Below are 23619 nucleotides of genomic sequence, written 5' to 3'. Positions count from 1 at the left end.
AATAAATAAATAAATAAATAAAAAAAAATAAATAAAACTTTATTATTAAATTTCATTTTGGTTGTCTAGCAGGGAAAAAAAGTACCAAATGCAGCAGCTTTGATGACAGCAAATGCTGCTGGTCTTTAGTTGTAATCAATGTAGTTACTTGGTAGTGTTGAAATTAATATAGTTTAAATTGACAGGATTATTGCTAAATGAAAATACTGCATTGACTACCATTGATAATCATGCCTTCTAACTAATTACCCAAAGCAGATCAAAATTATCTGGAATTCAGGGGATCATACTAAAAGAATAATTCTCATGGTTCTTTCAGATTTGGTATGCTTTCTTGTCACAAATTTAGAGAACATTAAGCCTCCAACCAGTACAATATGATATGTAAGATATATAAATGAAGCATATATTTTACATAATGGCTCTTTTATATACTTGAGAGAATATCACGTGTATCTTGTTGTCTTCATTGTTTTCAATGAAAATATTACGCACATTTTGTTTTAAAATGGAATTATTAATTTGTTATGTATATGCATATCAGAAAGTGTTTTCAAAAATTGAAATTTTATTAATGGGTTCAATTTCCAGTATAAATTCGGTATATGCTTGAAATATTTTAAAACATAAACTTGAAACTATAAACTTGAAATATTTTTTATGTTCTTACTTCATATATTTAAGTTTTTTATTTGTTGTTATTTAAATATTTTTTCAGACATTAATTGTTTTCAGTATTTACTTACCTACTAGTGATTTTTGAGACTATAAATTTAAAATCTAAACAATTTACTCAAAATTCATTTTTTAGTGTGTTAATTTAGCCCCTAGTTAGCCTTGACTGCTCCCAAAATACTAACTTTAAAAAGGTTTGACTTATGACTTCTACTTTCCTTGAAACCAAATTTATTTGCATCAAAACGATACTTTTGCTTTGATCCAGATATGTCTAAGAGGCAAGGAGTTTTGCACAAAAGATTTATCAAAACACAGCAATTTTGATTTTTATGTTCTACTGGAAAAGAAAGTATTTTATGTAGTAATAAATGTGAAATATTTTATGTGGAATAATAATAAGAATGCTATTTTACTTTCAGACTTTTTCAGATAAGTTCAGTTATTTACTTCTAATGAGTGAAATGATCCTAACATAATTAAGAAATCTATTTTGAAACGTAAAAGCTTGGAAAATAATTCTAAAATGTTAAGAATTATTCCCCGGTTTCTTGCCAAACACAGGATTCATGAAATTAGATTTTAAAGTGCAGCATACCTCCATTTATAGACTGCATGTTCTTCTTTCAAGAGATTTAATATTAAATACAGTTAATCTAAACAAGTGATGATTTTCTACAGTGTGGTGATATAATGTCTCTTTTCAGGCAAGGAATTGTTTTACCACATACTGCGATTAGTTATCTCCTGTAATTTAAAAAATATATTGTGATTTTTTATTTATTTCTTTGTGCATAATCTAAATGGTTTCTTTGTTTCAAGAAAGAAAACTATTATGCATTCTACAGTATGAAGTTTTTAAGCAAATTAAAAATAATTTCATTATTTAATTTTTTTTCAAACTAAGCATGCTTTTGATTTTATTAAATGGGAATAAAAATAGTTTATTCTTTTTAATTGCAGAAACTGAAATAAAATAAGATAAATGAAAGCATAAAATTCCTTCACTATATATGCACTATGAATTATAGTACTGCAAAGTGGGAAGGCAATATTACTGATATTTTTCTATACATATACTATATATATGGGTTTCGATTCCAGTTAAGTCTTAGTAACTGAAATTCTACTGTACTAAGAAAATGTATAATAAAACGATTGAAGGATACAATATCATTTGTTAAATCAGTATCAAAGTAATATTTAATGACAGTACCAAGATATTTTAAGCACATACATTTACATATATACATATATATGGTAATAAAATTATACAAGAATAAATATTTAGGGAACCAATGATAATCCAGCTTATTAATATATATATATATACACATAATAAAAAACTACAACTTTTAGATATGAAATGTTTTTTTAATTCACAATCTAGTACATAAACTTCAGAAATATTAATTTAGAATTTCACTATGCTATATAAAATAAAATAAATGATTTAAATTTGATAAAATCTAAATCTAGTATAAAACTTTTTCCCTTCTATTTTTATTTTACAGGTTATTTTGTAATTAACAAATGCTGGGCATTTTCTTAACATTGATATTACATGGGAAGTTTCAGTCAAATTCATGGCATTTCACAGAAGAATCTTATTTACATGCAGATAAAATGGCGGAGGGAAAATTTTAATATCTTACCAACTTATGCCCATTCTTGACCACCACTTTTAAAATCCACAATCCAAATAAAAATGGACAGTGCATGGCAACTGCTGTTTTTTTTTTATAATCAGATCATTATTCTAAAGATTATCTGGCAATGTTAAAACCATGTTTTTAATAAATCTGATGTTAAATGGAAGCATATACTTCAGACAGAGAACAGCAGTCTAAAGTTTTTTCCACAATTTGATTTCACTCAGTTTTTTTCTGGGGAACAATTTCTTTAATCAAAGTAAGTTTCTCAATAATTTCAAAGGCTTCAATAAATATAATACATATATATGTAGAGAAATTTTGCAGTGGAATTAATAGTTATGGATTAAAAAATAATTTAAACTTTAGAAGAATTTGTAAGAAATCAAAATTTTGTTGCATTTTAGTTTAAATTTACCTTTTCGTTCATGTTTATAGCACTAGTTTGTATAACACAAAACTTTCTCAGCTCTTTCAAAAATCTTAATAAAATTTTAGTGATTCAGTAGCAAAATCTGAATCTTGTACACACATACACATACAAATCCGTTTTCTTAGTATAAAATATCAGCTTACGTTAATACAAATAAAATGAAGTTTTAAAATGCTACTGCAAATGTGAGTTTTTCAATGATTACTTATAAATTATCACAGTCTGGCAAAGGAAAATACTCAATGTTCCAATTTTCTACATACTGGACGGTCACTAATTTCACCACACATTTTTATGCAAACAGAAGACTACGTTTCCATTTGCTCACTCTCTCCATCTTGGTCCTTTTCCCCGTCATAAAATTCATTAGGTGGCTCAACCCTATAATGAAAATAGTAAATTTTGTAATCGCGTAAATGAAAATTATCAGATTATTTAAATAGAGAAATCACCTTGAGGACTACTTAGTTGTTAGTTATCAAATGAGGGATCAACTATCAGCATGCAACGGCCTTATTACACATAGTCTTTACTCATTATTACACCTTTATTTATAATTATATGCATACAGCGGTTTTATTAAGGTGAATTCACCTCTTTCCTATTTCTAAGTATTTTAACCTTTTTAATAAACATTATCATTTGTTCCACACATTCATTTAATATTTGTCACTAATTAACAAATGCTGGGCATTTATATGGAATTTATATGGACGTATTCAACACCAATAAAAAGTGAAATGCATATATGAAATGGTAAATTACATCTTTTAAGGTTTTTACGATTCAAATTCAAAAGTTACAACTTTATTCTTTTACCTTCAATAAATAAAACACACACAAATATTAAAAAAAATCAGAAAAAAAAATATATATATCAGAAATAACGACTGTAGATAATGCAATCTACAAATTATTCAAAAAACTTACTTTGCTTCTACTTCTTGCGTTGTCATTCTAACATCGGGATCTTGTTCTTTCTCTTCTTCCATCTGCAGACGAAGGAAATCAGTGGGAACATCTTGCATTTGTACACTAGGTGCATGAGTAAGAAATTTCAGATTATCTGTCACTGCTTTCACAATGGTATCCAAATACTATATGGACAGGAAGAGCGAAAAATTATTTAACATAGATATGTATATATATACATTTTTTCAATAACTTTATATATATATTTGCAAATTTTGTATTCAGTTAGATATTTTTAGTACAATTATAATTAAAATGGTTTTAGTTTCCCATGCAATCCATCGCGAGACGAGTTTTAAGAGAAAGCAATGCCAAAAAAGTAAAAATATAACAGCACGTGCATTTAACATTGAATAATTGGATATATCTTTTATTTGTATTGAAATTGAATAAATGTAATTGACTACTATATTAGCTGTAACTATAATTCCTCTTGTTGGTTTTCAGAAATCTTGAATTACCCGAAATTTCTCGTGACTGATTAAAAGCTGTAAAAGGCCAGACAGAGAATATCTCAGCTCAGTTGCTTAGTAACTGTTAATGCAATTTGTTTAGCTTTCTCTTTGAATTGGGTTGTATTTTAATGTTTTTAGTAGCTTAAAGTATAGCCACTGGTTGTATTTCATTCTATTTAACGTATTTGCGTTCTACTGATTATTAATGCCTTGATATTGTGAACATTTGTAAGAATATCTCTGAGGAAAATGCCAGCAATTTGTTATATTTCTTGTGACACAATAAATTTTACTAACTTTTTAACGGACTTGTACATTTAATCTATTACGAAGCCATATGTACACAGTAAAATAAAATACTAACTTTAAACATAGCCCTTTTTAAATTTGGTTACTAACTTTAACACTTCTATTCTAAAAATAGTTATATGCTTACAATAAACCTTTCTAAACTCTATCATTTCAAGATTAATCCTTGCTAGATGATTCTTATATAATATTAATGATGCAGGTACTTATATGATAAATAATAACAGTAAAATCTGCAAAACAAAACAAATCAGCCAGCTGGGATAAAAACAAAAAACTAAATTAATCTTAACCGTCACACTGGAAGCTTTGCATTTCTTTTTAACTTCTCTGGCTTGCATCTTCTTTGCATATCGTCCTTTTTTAAAATTTATTACCAATGCAACTATTCAGTACCATTTTTAAAATTTATTACCAATGCAACTATTCAGTACCAATATGGGTGTGCATTTTGCTGCAATTTCGCTTTGCCTGCATTAAAAAAGTTTGCTTACTGTAAAAGAAATCTCAACTAGCAACAACTGCAGCCATCTCTTTATTAGTTGACATTCATCATTAATATCAATATCATCATAAACAAATGATTACATGATGCATACAAGGGAAATATATGTTAACATTTAATTAAAAGAAAAGTTAACATTTATCTAATAAGAAAAATAACAAAGTGCAGACATAGCAAACTGAGTTCTGCATACGAAAAATTTACAAGTTACTAACACACTAAAAGTCATAAAATAATTAAAAATTTTCCCCCTATATAATTAAATAAAAATTCTGTAATTTATAAAAACATTATATTTATTTTTTAATCATTAATACTTCATTCAGACTGTATTATGTAATGCTGCCCTATTTATATAAGCTATAATACTGGCTAACCCCTATGCTGTATTGCTCGAGCCTAGTTTCAAATTGCTGAGAAAACTTGGGAGTGCTGTTGCAACATGGGAAAACTTAAAATACATGATGAGCTGAAATTCCTCTTTAGAGGTTTGGTGGTAGGAGACGGAAGGGATGCAGGAGATCCATGGATCTGCTTATCATTAAGATTTTCCTTCTAAATTGAAACACAGCTGAGCAAACTCATGCTGTCACCTACATGGTGCTCAAAGCCTATGCCAATAAAAGAAACAATCCTATGCTCATTGCTACAATTAAATCCGTGGATTTTTTTTCTGATGTTTCTGTCAGATAAGTGAGATAAGTCACAACACAAGATATTATGCCATACAGAAACCAATAGATTTCCAAGTAACCCAATCAGTCTTTGCTTTATTTTGCTGAAATAATACACACATAAAAATCAAATCTCAAATTTTTTTAGTTTACAACATTTATAATAATATGAAACATACCTGCTTGCTATTGGCATTATCTTGTTTAGTTGCTATGTCAGGATGTAATGTGAAATCAGGTGCAAAATATTCAAAGTATTCTACATGAAAGAGAAAAGCAAGGTAAGAAAACGAATTTGATTAAAATATATATATATATATACAGTAAAAAGTCGTTAATCCCGACTCGACGGGACTTCGGCGATTCCAGATTATAGATCATCAGTTTAAATCTCGTAAGATGGCATGCAGAAATTATAAAATTAAAAATATGAAACCGTAATTTATGAAATAAAGAACAATTATGATCTAAAGGTTATCAAAATTTACAAAAAAAAAAAAAAAAAAAAAAAAAAAAAAAAAAAAAAAAAAGCTTAATATTTATTTGTTTACTTTATTAAACATTTCTCTCAATGTAAGTTGTTTAAGTTGCTTCGTTTTTTATGTGATAATACTTTTTCTTTAATTCTATAAACAGACATAATTTCTTGTTCATTTACTACAAAGTTTCGCTGTTCAAGTCCTATAATTGCTGTGTCGAGAATACCGGCTAAGAAATTTTTTCGTTTTCAATAATCTCTGTATCACTTTCTTCGCTATCGGAAGCAAATTATAATGACAAGGAATTTGATTTAAATCATATCAAAGACGGAGTACATCGAGATGAAATACTACGTTTAGTAAGTAATTATAAGCCAAATAAAATAAAAACATCTGCCCTGAAGATAAGGATAGTGCTGACAGATCAGCTTCCAATTGTGCGCCGCACCATCCCCCCTCCCCACCGCAGAGCAGCGTGAAATTGATAAACAGATTTCGAAATGGTTAGATAAACAAAGGATATGCCTTTATCCATTTTTTGCAGCAATTCCACTTTTTGTTTAATGGACTTCGAAACATACTTTCGCTTAGTAGGTCCTTTACATATTAGTAAATATATATCGGAAATTCTATTTGACACAATCCAAAGTTCAAGCTTACTTTTATAAAATTGCTCTAACAGTCTGCAAAAATAATAAGCGGGATCCAATTCGAAGATTAAGGAACAACGCAATCTGCAACATTAACTGAATTAGATAATATTAGCTTAGCTTATACCGTCCGTTATACATTAAACGCACATGTGTAAACGTATTTTGCGCATGCGCACACGCATATTCACAGCCAGAAAGGTCTTTAGCGCATGCTTCAATGCGACGCATGCGCAGAAAGTTTGTAGCTTTGAGGTCCGGATTATGGGTGTTCGAATTAACGATATTTGACTGTATATATTTTTATTGAATGATGAATGAATAGCAAATTAATGAAGTGAATTCCCCCCTTTTAATTTTTTTTTTTTTTACTAATATCTGCTTACTTTAAATCTTTGTTATACAAGAAAATGAGTATTTTATAAAAAATGCCATACCATCCGGTTTTAGCGAAAGTTTCCTGCCAAAGTAAATATCGTCTGTGCAAACAATTCGCATTGACGTGCTTAATCATATTTTGTCAAATGACTTTTGGCATTTGAAAGAAAGAGCTTTAGAACACTGTGTTGTGAAATTTTTTAAAAAAGTATTGTTATCATTAAGTACAAGCTGTCTGAAATGGAACTATCACGCTACCAGATTAGAACCATCACTTTCATCCAGTTCTGTTACAAAAAGTCAGCTACACAGTGTCACCTAATTATGTGTACAGCTTTAGATATTAATGTTGTATCATATGACACTGTGAAAGTTTGGTACCAAAAGTTAAAATCAAGGACTATGACATTCAAAAAGCAGAGCGCTCTGGCCAGTCTAGTGATGTTCATGAGGCCTGTCTGTGAGAACTTGTGGAAGAAGATCAGTATGCAACCACTTGAGAGCTTCCTAAGGAGTTAGACAGTGCAATGCCCATTAGTCATCTTATGCATCCCATAAACTTGATGTATAAGTTCAGTTGATGGGTGTAATTACACTGTTTTGAAATCTGTAACATAAGCCAGTGGTCTCAAACTGATGATCCACGAATACATTTCCCATAAAATAATCAGATTATAACCAGAATTTGAAGATTAAACTGATTAATTTACACTATGATACAGTCAAAAGTCGTTAATTCGGACCTCAAAGCTACAAACTTGCTGCGCATGCGTTGCTTTGACGCATGCACGTAAGACCTTTACGGCTGCGAATATGCGTGTGCGCAAAATACGTTTACGAATGCACGTTTAATGTATAACGAACGGTATAAGCTAAGCTAAAATTATCTAATTCAGTTAATGTTGCAGATTGCGTTGGTCCTTAATCTTCAAATTGGATTCTGCTTATTATTTTTTGTAGACTGTTAGAGCAATTTCATAAAAGTATGTTTGAACTTTCGATTATGTCAAATAGAATTTCTGATATATATTTACTAATATGTAAAGGATATACAAAGTGAAAGTATGTTTCGAAGTCCATTAAACAAAAAAAAAAAAAAATTGCTGCAAAAAATGGATAAAGGCATATCCTTTGTTTATCTAAACTTTGTTTATCTTCAACGCAACAGCACGCAATGAATTGGAAGTTGATCTGTCAGCGCTAACCTTATTTTCAGGGCAGATGATTTTATTTTATTTGGCTTATAATTCCTTACCAAATGTAGTATTTCATCTCGATATGCTCCGTCTTTGATATAATTTAAAACAAGTTCCTCGTCATTATAATTCGCTTCCGATATCGAAGAAAGTGACAGAGGTTATTGAAAACGAAAAAATTTCGATCGACAAATTAGTCAGTATTCTCGACATAGCAATTATAGGACTTGAACAGCGGAACTTTGTAGTAAATGAACAAGAAATTATGTCTGTTTATAGAATTAAAAAGAATGTATTATCACATAAAAAACGAAGCAACTTAAACAACTTACATTGAAAGAAATGTTTAATAAAGTAAACAAATAAATATTAAGCTTTTTTTTTTTTTTTTTGTAAATTTTGATACCCTTTAGATCATAATTGTTCTTTATTTCATAAATTACGGTTTCATATTTTTAATTTTATAATTTCTGCATGCCATCTTACGAGATTTAAACTGATGATCTATAATCCGGAAAAATCAATAATCCAGAATCGCCGAAGTCCTGACGAGTCCGGATTAACGACTTTTGACTGTATAAATCTTATTCAAAGATTTAAAGATACAAATTTGATTAAATTTTATTAGCACTTGTCAAAAGATACATATCACCACAGTTACAAATTTTTGCAACAATTGCTATGTTTGGAAGTACATGTGTACAGTCCCCTCCCCAATACTTGAATATTAAGAAGTCTACAAAAAGAACCAGACTACGAATAGTAGTATCTACAATTTGTGATGAAGATATTTTGATACAAGATTACAGACTTAAAGAAAATTTAAATGTTATGAGGTAGCTAAAAGGTGTAACATGTGAAACAAAGAAGTTTATTATTATTTACATATGTAATTATTTATTCTGTATGTGTCATAGAAAAATGTAATAAATAAAAGAAACAGAATAAATCGTCATTATTTGTTCTCAAGTTTTTGCCCCTCTTGGGAAGTTTTGGTATATTTCTTTTCAGTTCAAGTTAAAAGTACGTTATTTAATGGTTATTTCAATGCAATACAATTATTTTAATGAAGCCAATCTGAAAATTTCAATATTTAGCTGTGAATGCATTTGAATTACCAACTGCGACCAACACAAATTTCTTGCAGATACCATCTTTTAGATTTCAGGAAGAAAATAAGTGCAAAAACTTTTTAAAAATTTAGTTAATAAATTCTGTTTCATTAACAACAATAATGGGGGGATTTGTTTTTCAAAGTTTTGTTTATTTAATGTAGCCCATAAGCTACTTTCATTTACTGTCAAGAAAATATAAGCAATTATCTTGAAGCATATAATTTGCTCATGACATTTAAAACTTATTAATCCTATGAGTGGCAGCCAATCATGAGATTTTTTGTGACTTGGTTATTATTAGCTTGTAATTTAAGGCATTTTGCTTTCCTACTTTCTTTAATTATGTAAATATCATCTTGATGAATGTAATTTTATGAAAGTAGAGATTAAAATAAGTAATTATACAATTTTAGCTAATAAATGCTGTTTAAATACAGGTCTTCATAACACATAAAAAAAAAACATCATTCAGAGGGTTAAAATGAAGCAATTATGCTGCTACCAAGCGCATACAAAATATTGTTTAGGATTTTTTTTTAAAATTTATTGGCCTAATGGTGTAATCCTTTGAAAACTGTTCCTATCTATCATAAATTATATCCAAATGATTGTTGTAGTGGCTACGTTCATGCATTTTGAGTATAACTACGCAACAGATCGGAGAGCGACTCCTTGTTTCAAATGTTACCCTTTTTCTCATATCTTATTTTGTATAATTTATATTTGATATGCACTTTTGAATTTTCATGTGTATTTTTCTTATGTAGCTCATTGGTGATTTTTTTCACAGGCATAAATAACCTGGTTTACATGAAATCCTACTTTATTTGATATTCTTGTACAGCAACCATTTCTCTTTGCCAGTTACCATTTGACTTAAAAATCCAAAACATTCTGTTGGGCAAGGTTTGAAACATGAAAATTCACTCTTCTCTTACTATGTTTCTGATAATTTATGTGATAATCCAGGTACTCAAATTTTTCACAAATTTAAGACATGAATTCACTTTTCCACTATGAGCCCTATATTTCTTCTACCATAATGATGATCAATTCTACCATATTGATGATACCATATCTATGAAAATTTTGAATAAAAAGTTCTAATTTATCTCAGGTGTGCCTAGAAATACATCAACTTTAAGATGATGTTAAAAACTTTATAGGTACATAATTTTTTTTTGAAAAATTTATAGAAAATATTTAAAAATATGAATTTTAAAAACAAATCATAAAAACTGTCGAATTATATTTGTATTAAGTTCAAATTTCGAATTTTAGATGAAGGAATCGTGTAAGTTTAATAAAAAAAGAGATATTAATAAATATATAGCAAATTCAATTAACATTGAGGAACTAAAATTTTGAGAGCTAATTTTTAAAAAAATACTAGTGTGATTTTAACAAAACTTGGCAGTTTGGCATAATTTGAGTTGTAGAATCGAAGTATAGAAAAAAATTGGCATGTCATTTTGGAAAAAGTCAGATTTTGTGTCAAAATTAGAACAATGCTATACATAAATCTAATACATATCCTAAGTCACGCTTTCAAGACATGAAAAAGTTGCATTTCATCAATCGGCCCAGCAGATCAGGATATAGAACTGTCCCTTTTTTGCTGCGCAGTGTACTCACAAGTCAGAAATTATGTATTAAAAATTATGTCCAATGTATTGGAAATTAGAAAAGTATGTAATGTACAAGCATAAAGTATTAAAATGTGTTTATTGGTCTCTAACTGCTCAATTAGTTAGGATAAAGATTTTAAGAAACACCTATGATACAGCAACACTTACATGGATTTATGAATGATAAATACAGTCAAAGGTCTGAGATCCAGAGAATACTTGGGAATTTTGGAAATTTCCTGATTTTAGATCATTAATTTAAATCTAGTAAGATGACATATAGACATGGCAATGCTGGGATTTCACTTATTTAGGTTAGAAAGAAGAATGCTAACCTCCCATATGGCCAATGCCAACGCAAGTGTAACTGGTTGTTAGAATTTAAAGGCGAAAAAAATTTGAGAATTCACAAGATGCACTGACCAGTAGAATTTAAGGAAGGCAGACCCATATAGATTTAACTAGATGGCAAAATATGTATGGACCTGGCCCAACACTCACAATCACTCAAGGTCCAAGGTACGAAAGTGTGATCCTGGCCAACATCAGTACATTGTCAATCAATGCACTGCTATTAATCATGTGTGACACCCTGTCAGCAGACATTTGAATGTTGCATGCAGGAATCTGTTACCCAGGGGGGAAATCACATTAACAGCCTGATTGCTGCCTTTTGTTATTAAATTTTCTAACCCCAGTCTTGTTTTTAAATTTCTCAGTTTGTTTACTTGCATGTATTTCTATAATTTGAAACAAATAACATGCTGTCGTAATTGAAAAGATTAGAGTTTTTTCCTCGCAAAAATATAAAACTAGACAGCTGATGTTTCTAAAAAAGAAATTTTCATTGTTAAAAAAAAGAAACATTTCCTTTAAAAACATCATAAAAAAAATGTTGTCATTCCTTACTATTAGTTCAAAAGTTTATGGAACAATAAGCAATAACCTAATGATTTCTGCTGCCATTAAAAAAACAAAATTAAATCATTGGGTAATTTATAGCATTCTTGGTCAGTATAATTTATTATACTGTAGTCAAATTCAAGAAACTTTGCAAATTTTTGCTAAAATTACAAATTATTATACATTCTTACCATTATAAGGAATATCACTGCCTATATTTTCCTCTACTAAAAGAGATGTTTCATATGTCCAACACCTTGATACATTTCGAACAGTATATCCTCCACCGCCAAGGACAAGAAGAGGGACATTCAATTCCTTCACAAATTTAACACACTCCCTAAAGGAAGAAAATATATCTCAGCATTGCACACACACAAAAAGCATAATTTTATTAAAAAAATAAATAAAAAGCAGCAGCATATATATTGCATTCAAAATGTTTAATGAATTGTCTGATATTTCAGTGGCAATATCGTATGCACCTGCAAATGTTTACCTACAGGTATGTAAAAAAATACGGCAAAATTAAGTTCTTTGACCATGTGGCCAACAGAGTAGAGATGCTGTGGCCAGTTAACATAGTCAATGTGAAAGGTTACATCCCAGCACAACGCAGCAACGAATAATCATTGAATTCCATTGCAAATCAGAGAAAAGTGTGATGGAGAGATATAGAATGTTGGTACAAGTATAGAGAAAAGAAAATGTGTTAACAACCAATTCAAATGCTCTTACAATGCAAAGGAATAAGATATATTTCGAGAGTTGTCCATCAGCAGGTCATATGTGTCAATTCCACACATGATCAAATGAAACACATGGGGTCAGAAGATTGAAGATGACTGTGCAAATGATGGAAGGCGAAGAAAATATTAGCATGGACATGGAATACACATTATCTGAAGATCTGGGTAAGCAAAAGATCAGATTTGAGCTTCTGTTGCACACGCTAACAAAGAAGCTGTATGTAGAATGAACAGTCATCTTTGTAGATTTCATTACTGTGCGTGATTAGATTCTATGTTTCCTCTGAAGGATTACTGTGGTGGATGACACTAGGTGCAATCAGTTCAATCTGGAATACAAGGGGCAATTAATAGAACTATCTTTCTTACCTATGACCAAAAAGAATCACTTGCAAAATTCAAAGGTCAAGAAAAGTGTATTGACATTTTTGACAATAACGGCCTCAACCACAAGGAATTTTCTCCCATGAGTTAAATTGTAAATGGTACATTTTATGAGAAAATTTTCCAATGATTACTAAAATGCACCCAGCGTGTTTGCCCATAATTACACAGATGTTAACGGCGGATGTTAAAGATTTGAAGAGTGCTTCAGTGTACGCTATGAAATTCGAGGCAGCCCAGCAAGCCACTCGTCGAGACCGCCACCCAGTCAGAGCTGCTCAAGTTCAGGAGCCAGGCGATCAAGTCACCACTCGTCTAGAAGATTTAACTAGACAACTGAACACCTTGAGACGGAATATTGGTGAGAAGAAACTGACCGTTAAGTGCTGGAGGACACATACGACAAAACTGCAGAACACCCCAGGGTACGGATGTTAAGACCGCTCCTAACAAACAGCAGGGAAACTAATTTGTGGCCATCTCGCGGGGCAGAGGTTGCCAGATAATGAAAAGCCCCATTTTAAAGCGCTTCAGATTTCTGCAATGAGTGGCAGCAGTAATGGAGTTTTCATCATGGGACATATCAATGGAGTTCCCTGCAACATGACGATAGATACAGGAGTCAACATTACGATCATCCAAAAAGATCTGGCTCAACAACTGTAAGGTATCTGGATGCTGCCCTGTGTTACACTCCAGACTGTGTCCGGCCTAAAGATCGAGATCGAGGGAAAATTAAATGTTAATATCACATTTGGAAGTGCCACTTACCATCACACAGCATAGGTGGTAAATATTACAGATCCTCGCATACTCGGATTGAACTTTCTAAGGAAATACGATTATTCCTTGTACTTTAAAAATAACGAACTGCAGCCTGCCTCTGAGGAAATAGACTTATTTGGATTTAATGATGAAGGAGTTCAATCTGTCCACCATAGTCATAGCTCAAGACGATATCACAATGCCAGCAGGAACAAAAATTTTGCTTCCTGGATCCATAGCCGAAAATAGAAATTTCCACTACAGCATCATGGAATATCCCAAGAAATGTAACAGCCCGAAAGGGGTACTAGTAGTCTCAGCACTCTTCGCCCTATAGAGGGCCGTTATCCCGGTGAGAGTTGCCAATGTAACTCAGATGGTATGAGTTATTAAAGAAAGGTGAAGTGGTTGCAGAATGTACTCCAATAACCAGCGTTAAATGAAAGAATAACTCAAGGATCTGTGCCTTCAGAGAGCATTACATTGGAGTTATTACAGAATGCACAATTAAGCGATTAAAATAGGAATGCTGCCAAATGTGTCATTCAAGAATTTCATAATATTTACTCCCACTCATCTTTTGATGTGGGTCGAAACAGTTTGACATATCACAGAATCCACAAATGGGAACACCCAACCAATTAAGCAACATCCAAGATGTCTCCTGATTGCTAAACAAGAAGAGGTATGAAAACTTCTAAAGGATATGCTAGAAACAATGTCATCGAGCCTTCAGCAAATCTTTGGGCATCTGCTATTGTCCCGATGAAAGAAAGATGATTCAGCTAGATTTTGAGTTGACTATCGCCGCTTGAACGAAGTTACGAAGAAAGACAGTCACCCTCTTCCTACAATTAATGACATTCTGAACACTCTTTCTGAAAGCAAATGGTTTTTGATACTTGATTTAAAGAGTGGGTATTGGCAGGTAGAGATACATCCTGATGACCAAACAGAGACTGCATTTACTACTGGACAAGGACTTTGACAGTTCAAGGTGATGCCTTTTGGACTGTGTAATGGGCCTACTTCAAACGCCATGTTGAAAGGTCTTTCCTACGAAGCCTGTCTGATATACACGGATGACATCAACATCATCGGGAAGAGTTCTGAAGAAAATCTTAGAAAGGTGCTTCAGAAACTTAAAGAAGCCGATCTAAAGTTAAGTCCCACCAAATGCAAATTATTCAGACAGGAAGTTGCTTACCTCAGATATGTAATCTCTGCTGAAGATGTGTGTATGAATCATGAAAAAGGGTGAGCAGTTAAAGACTGGAGACGGCCTGAAAATGTCCATTAGCTAAGAAGTTTCCTAGGGCTTTGCACCTACTATAGAAGATTTGTGAAGGACTTTTCTTCTATCGCAAGGTCCGCTTCATGAGCTCACAGAGAGCAAGCAAAAGTTCTTGTGAACAAAGGAACGTGAGGATGCATTTAACAACGTGAAGAAAGCTTTAACATCTGCTCCAATTCTGACATATCCTCAGCTCGGCAGATCACTTATTCTTGATAAAGATGCGAGCAGTGAAAGTGTCAGCGCTGTTTCGTCCCAAGAAATAAACAGCCAAGAACGTGTAGTTTCTTACTGGAACAAGTGCCTGCCTAAAATAGATACTAATTAGTGTGTCATCAGCAAAGAGTTGCTCCCAATATTCAAAGCCGTATAACATTTCCATAATTATCCACACGCAGAAAATTTCTGCTCTGCATGGATCATGCTTCATTGACCTGGCTTTTACATTTCAAGAATCCTGAGGGTCAAATAGCCAGGTGGATACAGAGACTCCAAGAATATGACATTACTATCCGTCATCTGAAGGGATCATCACACAGAAACGCTGATGCCCTCTCTAGAAGACTTTGCCCAGAAAGCTGCTGATATTGTTCCAGGGTCGAATCGAAACACGAGCTGATGTGTCCGGTCGCACGACAAATTACAACATCAACATCAGCTGATCAAGACCCATGGAGTGACAAAGAAGTCAGAAAATGCCAGCTGGAAGACAGCGTATGTTCTTAAAGAACTACATAGCAGCCACACAAAAAGCCACTTTGGAATAATGAAGACCTTGCTGAGAGTTCATCAACGCTTCTACTGGAGTAATGCAAAGGATGACACACAAAAGTGGTGCCGATCTTATGATGTCTGTGCAGGTCGGAAATGACCGAAGACACACAGCTGATGCAAGCTGCAATGTCACAATCTAGAAGCACATTTTGAAGGTATCACCTTTGACATCCTGGGACTTTTGCCCCGAACTATTGATGGCAATAAACACATCCTTATTGTCATAGATTATTTCATCAAGTGTTCTGAAGCGTATCCTATTCCTGTCCAAGAGACTGTCACAGTAGCAGAGATAATAATATAGCACTGGATTTCCAGGTTCGAAGTGCCTCTTCAGTTGCATTCTGCCCAAGGAAGAAATTTTGCACTGGCTCTAAGTAAAGAAATCTGCAAGCTTCTAAGCATCAACAAAACTCAAACGACATCTTTACATCCCTACTCAGATGGCAATGATACAGACGTTTAATCAAACCATCCTTAATAATCTCTTGGTCATGGTTTCCAGAAACCAACAGAACTGGGACAAGAAGTTACCTTTTTTTTTAATGCCTTATCTTACTGCTGACCAGGAGACTACCGTCTATTCCCCATCCCAGATGCTCTTCGATTGTGACCTTCATCTGCCTTGTTATCTTCTGCTTGGTCACCCTCTGGATATGCCTTCATCGCCTGAGGAGTACAATCAAGGCCCAGTTTGAAGTAATGCACCAGTTTGTACAAGAGCAAGTAAGCTTGGCGATGGAAAAGATGAAGACCTGATACAACACAAGAGCTACAGGATATCAATTCAACAAAGAAGACAAGGTATGGTTGTGGAATGCGAATGAATGGAAAGGACCATGTCCTAAACTACAGTCATCCTGGGTTAAAGTCCTTACATAGGCCTAAACAGGCTGAATGATGCTGTAGTTTGGATCCATAAGTCATCAAACTCCAAGCCTAAGGTTGTTCAATATAACAGGATAGCTCCTTACTTTGGTCATAGTACGTAGTGTATATAATGTAAATAATATAAGACGATACTCCTTTTTGTTTTAAATTTGTTAATTTATGCACTAATTTATTGATCTGTATTTGATTTGTTTTATGTTACTTACTGCAATTATTGTTTACGTTGTTTGTTGTTGTAATGTTTATTATTACATTGATACTTTAGTGGTAAGTATGGCTTCCCGTCCAGGGATTGTACTACCCAGGACGTGCAGTCCTTGAGAAGGAGACAGTGCTACGGATTTTGTATTTAGATAGCTAATGTTAGTAACATTATAATTAAAATTGCTTTATTTCTCTGAGCAATGCAGCATGAGACATATTTCAAGAGAAAGCTACACCAGAAAAGTAAAAACAGAGAAGCACGTACATTTCACATTTAATAAATAGATATCTTGAAATGTATAATTAAACTGAATAAATGTAATTGACTGCTGTGTCAGCTGTAACCACAATTCTACTCTTTTGCTTTCCAGAAATCTTGAGAAGCAAAGAAATTACTAGAACTCTCTCACGATTAACTGAGAGCTTTAAAAAGCAGGAGAGAAACATCTCAGCTCAGTTGTTTAGTTAGATGCTGTTGTTATTTTTGTGAGTTCAGATTGGATTAGCTTTCTCTTTGCATTATATTCTAATGTTTTTAATAGTTTAAAGTATAGTTCCGTATTATATTGCGTGATATGGTATGAATATCTCTGGGGGAAAATGCAACGTTCTGTTATATTTCTTGTGATAAGAATAATCATTCTTTTATTGGACTTGTGCATTCAATTTATTAAGAACGTACATAACAACATATTTGTTCTGGATCATCAGTATACTCCAACAATTTGGCTCTTTATTATACTTCTTCATCTGTGACTTCACTTCATAGACTACTTTCTGTTTTTCAGCTTAGAGTGTAAAGACCTTATTTTATTCTAACGAATTATTTTTAGTTTGACTTTCCTTTCCCTCCTGATTCCAGTTTCCTGCCAGAATGTAATATTTTGTACGCAAAAACTAGAAGCAGTATTTAAGCTGCGTTTCAAGTGTTCGTGAGGAGTAGTAGCGAAGTTATTTCCGAGTTTATGCTGCATGTTTGAAATAGCTCTCTAGTTGGTGTTAGACACCTTTCAGATAATATTGATATTCTGAGCTTGGCTTTGCTATGTTCAGCCGATTTAGCAGTTTACATAACTAAGTAGCCAGTTGTTTAGCCATCCTAATTTATTGTGATTTTACATTTTTGTTTTCTATTCAATTTAGTTTATCTACAAGTGGTGGTGAATTGCGAGCAGAGTGTGTGCATCTTATTATGGTACTTCAAATAAAAAGGTTATTTAAACCTTCTGCAGTATCTGTTCTTCAACATATAGCATGAATTCACTATGCAGTCTTTCATGTACAGTCTATTGTGAATGCTCCCGAAAAGGACACATAGACTGCACAAGAGGATCATGAAAGGATCAAGAGGATTATGAATATTGCCAAAAGAGTATTGAAGAGATGGTAGTTATTTTGAATTCCAGTAAGTATATGGAATAAGTGTATTGGAATGGTTTAACACAATTAGTGCTTGCTAATAGCAGTAATTTGTGACAATGTATCTGCAACAATATTTTCTGGTCCATGAATATAATATAGGTAATCTGCCTGGGTGATGTAGAATCTGAAATTTTTTCCTAAAGAAAAATATTAGAGAGAAGTGATGTGTACATAAAGGCTGTTATCCATTAAGATTACACTGAAAATGCCTTACAGTGCAGTAGATAGTGTTGAAGTTTGATTATCACTGGCTACATATGAAGGAACGGGACCCAATATTTGCTGAGTTACATCCGCTGATAACAAATAATCAAGTAAGGGTGCAATGTAAATTTAAACCCAAAGTAAGATGTTTAGAACTAACATGGGAATCTTAGGTCTATCCGCAGTGAACAAAACCAAATTTTGAGAAGGCCTAGAACACTGGGCATACTTTTTTGGCACATTCACTTAATTATCAATTAAATATTTTAATTCTGACATGGGATTGTACAAAAGTATATAATTCACCAGGTGACTGCCCCTTTACCCAGCAAGTTATCTTACATTTCCTGTTTTGCAAAAGTAACAGGAAGACTGACATTTCCTTGCAAGCTTGCTAAAATTTGCATGCTAGAAACAAAGGTTATCTGTTTGCTCTTTATAGCAATTAGTGCTGTTGCACGACCTACAGTGCCACTATAAATGTTAAAAATTGTGCTTCGGATTGCAATAATCATGTCATAAGGCAGATGTTAAATCACCAACTTGCTTTGCCAGTTGTGCCACCTGAAGCTTCAAAAGATTTGCTGCAGATTCACTTGGATCAGGAGGCATGACAGCTGTATTCAAATAAGAGTAAAATGCGAGCCTGGTAATCTTATCAGAAATCATAGCCAATTTATCCAAATTTTCATTGAGAGCAACCAAAATAGATTGTCTGTTACAGGGGAGCCTTGTAAGCTACAAAGATTTTAACAAGGTTTTAACAGTGGCCCCAGCTAAAGCATGCATACGAGTCAACCACTGAGAAGGGTGCTGATGGCCAAGCTCAAGACCTTGCAACACAGTATGAATTTTCAATTCTTCACTTTCAGAATGATTTACAATCAGTTGTTTTAGGATATAATATTTTCCAGTAGCAGAAGGTTTTAAAATGACAGCACTAACAGAATTAAGTATATCAAAATCCATAGCAGCAATGACATGGTTAAATTTTGTTAAATCTGAAGCAATATTGGAAAGGGAAAACTGTGATTCCAATCTAACAAACCATAATGCAGAACTTGTTTTTCAAAAAAGCGGGAATTTTACTGAAGCATGCGATACCTGCATATCTGCTATATTTTCAGCTGAAAAATCATCAGTGGCATTTCATTACACAAATTTTTAAATTTAGAAAAACATATATATGACTCTAATTCAAACACAAGAAAAACATCAATACTAAACATGGTATAAAAAGATGGAAAAACCTATCATGCAGCTATAACCATTAGGGATATACACCAGAATGAAAAATACAGGAATATTAACAAAATGCAAACTATTCAGCTCATAAAAACATGCTGTACACACTATAAATGACAAAAAACTGACTCCAGTGAATGCCAAGAACATACGATAAAAAATATTTTCCTTAAAAAACACACTTTGAAGATATTCTTTAAAAAAAAAAGGGGGGGGGAGAGAGATAATTTAAATTTAAATCACAAAATACTAAATATCATTTCAATAGCTTATTCATATTCTCGCAATCTGAAAGCTGAAAATCATATCTGCTTCAGGTATCTTATAATTCACAATAACTTTCAGTTAGTTTTCAATGTTTCACATGAATGCTATTTTACTTCATATTTTTACAATTTTATTTCAAAAGCCTGTATTATATTATTCATTCTTTACTTAAGATTTAATTAAAAGTATATTTTCAGTGACTAAACTTGAATAGTACAGAACAGTTTTAAATCAAAGTATTTAGCCAACATGAATATAATAATAATATGAAATAAAAAACTCAAAAATCAGACTATAAAACTACAAATGATGAATGCATTTATATTTAAAATTTCGTCAAAAGTATTTTTTACCCATGTCCCTTTGTGCTCAGAGCAAAGCAACCTAATCGGTCTCCAGCCAGTGAATCAGCACCACACTAAAAAGACATTCACATACTCAGTCATACAAAACGGCAGAAGAAAAGAATAAATTTTCTTTACTTAAACACAGTGGCAAATTCAATAATTACTGTATTGACAGCACACAGCACAGATAGAAAATCCACAAAAAATTCAGTAAATTATCTCAGGGAAATGGGTTCATATGCTACTCAAGATGACTTTTTATGAATTTTTTTGTTTGTATCTTACTGACTGAACTATTAATTGCAAAATTTCAATTTATAAGCCATTGCACAAGTAAGAAAATAATCTTCTACACATTTATTCTGGATCTCTATGGTAATTAGCGGTTTTTCGGAGACTAAACATTTTTTTTTTTAATTCATTGGCATATTTTAAAATTACGATATCAAGAAATCTGTAACTTGTGACATTTTCAATATTTTTCACAGTATAAAATTGAACCTTGGTCCTCTTTGTAATTATATTTTCAATATTACTCATGTTATTTTTTTTATTACTTTTAGAAAGATTTTAATTTAAATCACTGCTGTGAGATTTTACATTTACAGAGTAGTATTTTTCTAAAATATAATTTAATTATTTTGCACAATACAAATCAACAAAACTAAACTAAATGCTATTTTTACTGAATTTAAACATTCACCGCAATGACATTCAAACATTAACAAAATCTTGAATGATGAATATTGATTATTTTCACATCCAGAACTTCTAAGATTTCTATCATACCTTCACACTCTTAGCATTATGAAAGTCAAATTCAATACAGAAAGGTAGCTTTCATACCCAATACACATGAAAATTTTTTAAAACTTTTAATGCATCTGATTTGGGTTGGATTATTAATTATTTTGCAGAATCAACAAAACTAATCCAAAGGCTATACTTGCTGAATTTAAACATTCACTGCAATGACATTCAAACATTAACAAAATGTTGAGTGACAAATATTGATTATTTTCACATCCAGGACTTCTACGATTTTTAGCACACCTAAACCCTTTTAGCATTATGAAAGTAAAATTTCACACAGAAGAATAGCTTTCTTATTCAATACACGTGAAAATACCCGAAAGTTTTCAATGCATCTGCTTTGAGGGATATAGATTGGAAGTGGTGGTGGTGAATTTAATGGCACATAACCTGGGTAGATTATTAGGGCCAGACACTTTTTTAAATACAAGTTACATTTAAAACAGTACAATAACTATATACAATCATAAATATAAAACAACAGTAGACTTATGAAATCAAAAGAAGCAATAAAATTATGAATAATAATAAGTAGAGATGAAGTTGCTTATAATTTAAATAATGATAGAGAGGTGAAGAATAAAATTGTAAAATTTGAGAGACTAAAACATACAGCATTAAACTACAAAGAAACAACATCAAATTAGATGATAAAACCCAGTTTCCTTCAAATAATGAAATAAATTAGCATTGGCATCTTTTTCAACTATGCGTTTAACAGATAAGTCAGAGTCATTAAAATATTTCATTCTAAGTTCACTAAAATATGAACATTAAATTAAAAAATGATACACTGTCAAAACACAATTGCTTTCACACTGCAAACAAACAGGTTCACACTCGGCCTTTAATGGGCAACTATGTGTGACTTGACCAATACAAAGACGATTAAAAAATGACTTCCTTTGGTTTGTAACTGAATACCAGTATTTTACTACAGGTTTCACATTTCTAAGCTTGCCTGAGAATTCCATAGTAGCTGCCATTTATTAAGGACCTTTTCTTTGATTGCAAATATTCATAAGTGCTGCACAGATCAACAGCAGACTTAGATGTCGTATTTGCAAGCTCATTTCCTTTGATCCCAACACAAATGGAAACACAGCAGTACAGATCTTTATACCCACACACCTGTAGGTTTCAGTTTTACTTTAAAACCTCAACAACTAGAGGATTACGAGTGTTGGAAAAATTTTCTAAAGCTTTCAATGCACTGTATGAATCTGTATAAACTATGAACTTCTTTCCTTGGCATACCTTCGAAATAAATAGAAGAGCATAATATACAGCAGTAAATTCAGATGTCAAGACTCAGCAAGCGTTTCCCCTCCATTACAAATGCTGCTCCAACGTGACTAGCTGCTTTTGGCCCATCTGCATATATGGGAACATGGCTGCTATATTTATGTCTATGCTCAAAGAAAAGCTGCTTATATACAATTTCGTTTGTGTTTCTCTTGTTCAGAAGGTGAACTTGTTAAGAATTTAGATCAGTGCATCCCATGGCAGGATTTCAAAATGCTGCACTGCTAGGAGGACACATCAGAAAGGGAATGCTCTTCAATTAAAGAGCGAGCTCTTAGTGAAAAAGAAGGCACAGAAGATGGTCATGCTTCAAATAAAAGGTCGTCATCAACCAAACACATCTCAAAAGTAGGTTTTGGCTTATTTAATTATGGCAAAGCACAGTATGGCTATCTGCCTAAGGGGAGGGATGCCTTCGTGGAGCACTTTCTATGGGAAACTGGCTCGTATACACATTACACATGGGAAAATCACGAAAACGGCCATGCAGCCAGCCTGTTCGTGGGATTCGAACCTCCTTAAAAGTAGGAATGCACAACTTTTTAAGCAGAAGGGCCACTAAGAGAAAGGACTTGGTTGCCGAGGGCCAACAGCATATGGGGGTCAATGCAATAAGTCGCTTAATTTGCAATTCGGACATGTACCATATCAAATTTAAATTGATTCGGATCGTTTGTAAGCAAAGAGGGATGGGGTTTCCCTTTTCCCTTGCATATGCTACTGGGGCCAAAACACCCAGTTCAGCTTGGGGAAAAAAAAATACAATTTATGCTTGTGCATGATAATTTAATACTTGTATACAAATATTTTAATAAAAATGTGTACACGTTAGCCACATTAGTGTGATGGTTGAGATTGAATTTTATCCACAATTTTTGGTATATTTGGTTGAAAGTTAGTTGTTGATATTCTTAAGACAGATTGCAAGTGT

The 23619-nt window shown here is 32.4% G+C and overlaps 1 protein-coding gene across 1 annotated transcript in view; it reads right to left on the bottom strand.

Moving 5' to 3' along the window:
• Nucleotides 1-1860: 1860 nt before the first annotated feature.
• The window catches only part of HDAC3 (histone deacetylase 3), a 54545-nt gene continuing 32786 nt past the window's right edge, over nucleotides 1861-23619 (bottom strand). Inside the window, exons 10-14 of the mRNA XM_035359886.2 lie at nucleotides 20577-20641; nucleotides 12216-12364; nucleotides 5855-5934; nucleotides 3691-3857; nucleotides 1861-3141 (exon numbers count right to left, since the gene is read on the bottom strand). Of these exons, the coding sequence (XP_035215777.1) occupies nucleotides 3069-3141; nucleotides 3691-3857; nucleotides 5855-5934; nucleotides 12216-12364; nucleotides 20577-20641 (534 nt within the window). The 3' untranslated portion in view covers nucleotides 1861-3068. The remainder of the gene's footprint in view (nucleotides 3142-3690; nucleotides 3858-5854; nucleotides 5935-12215; nucleotides 12365-20576; nucleotides 20642-23619) is intronic.

The sequence above is a fragment of the Stegodyphus dumicola genome, chromosome 5, assembly GCF_044657685.1.
Source record: "Stegodyphus dumicola isolate Sdum_Otavi_A_Nest chromosome 5, ASM4465768v1".
Taxonomy (NCBI): Eukaryota; Metazoa; Arthropoda; class Arachnida; order Araneae; family Eresidae; genus Stegodyphus; species Stegodyphus dumicola.
The sequence above is the reverse complement of the archived record's forward strand: the minus strand, read 5'-3'. Positions and strand labels throughout refer to the sequence as shown.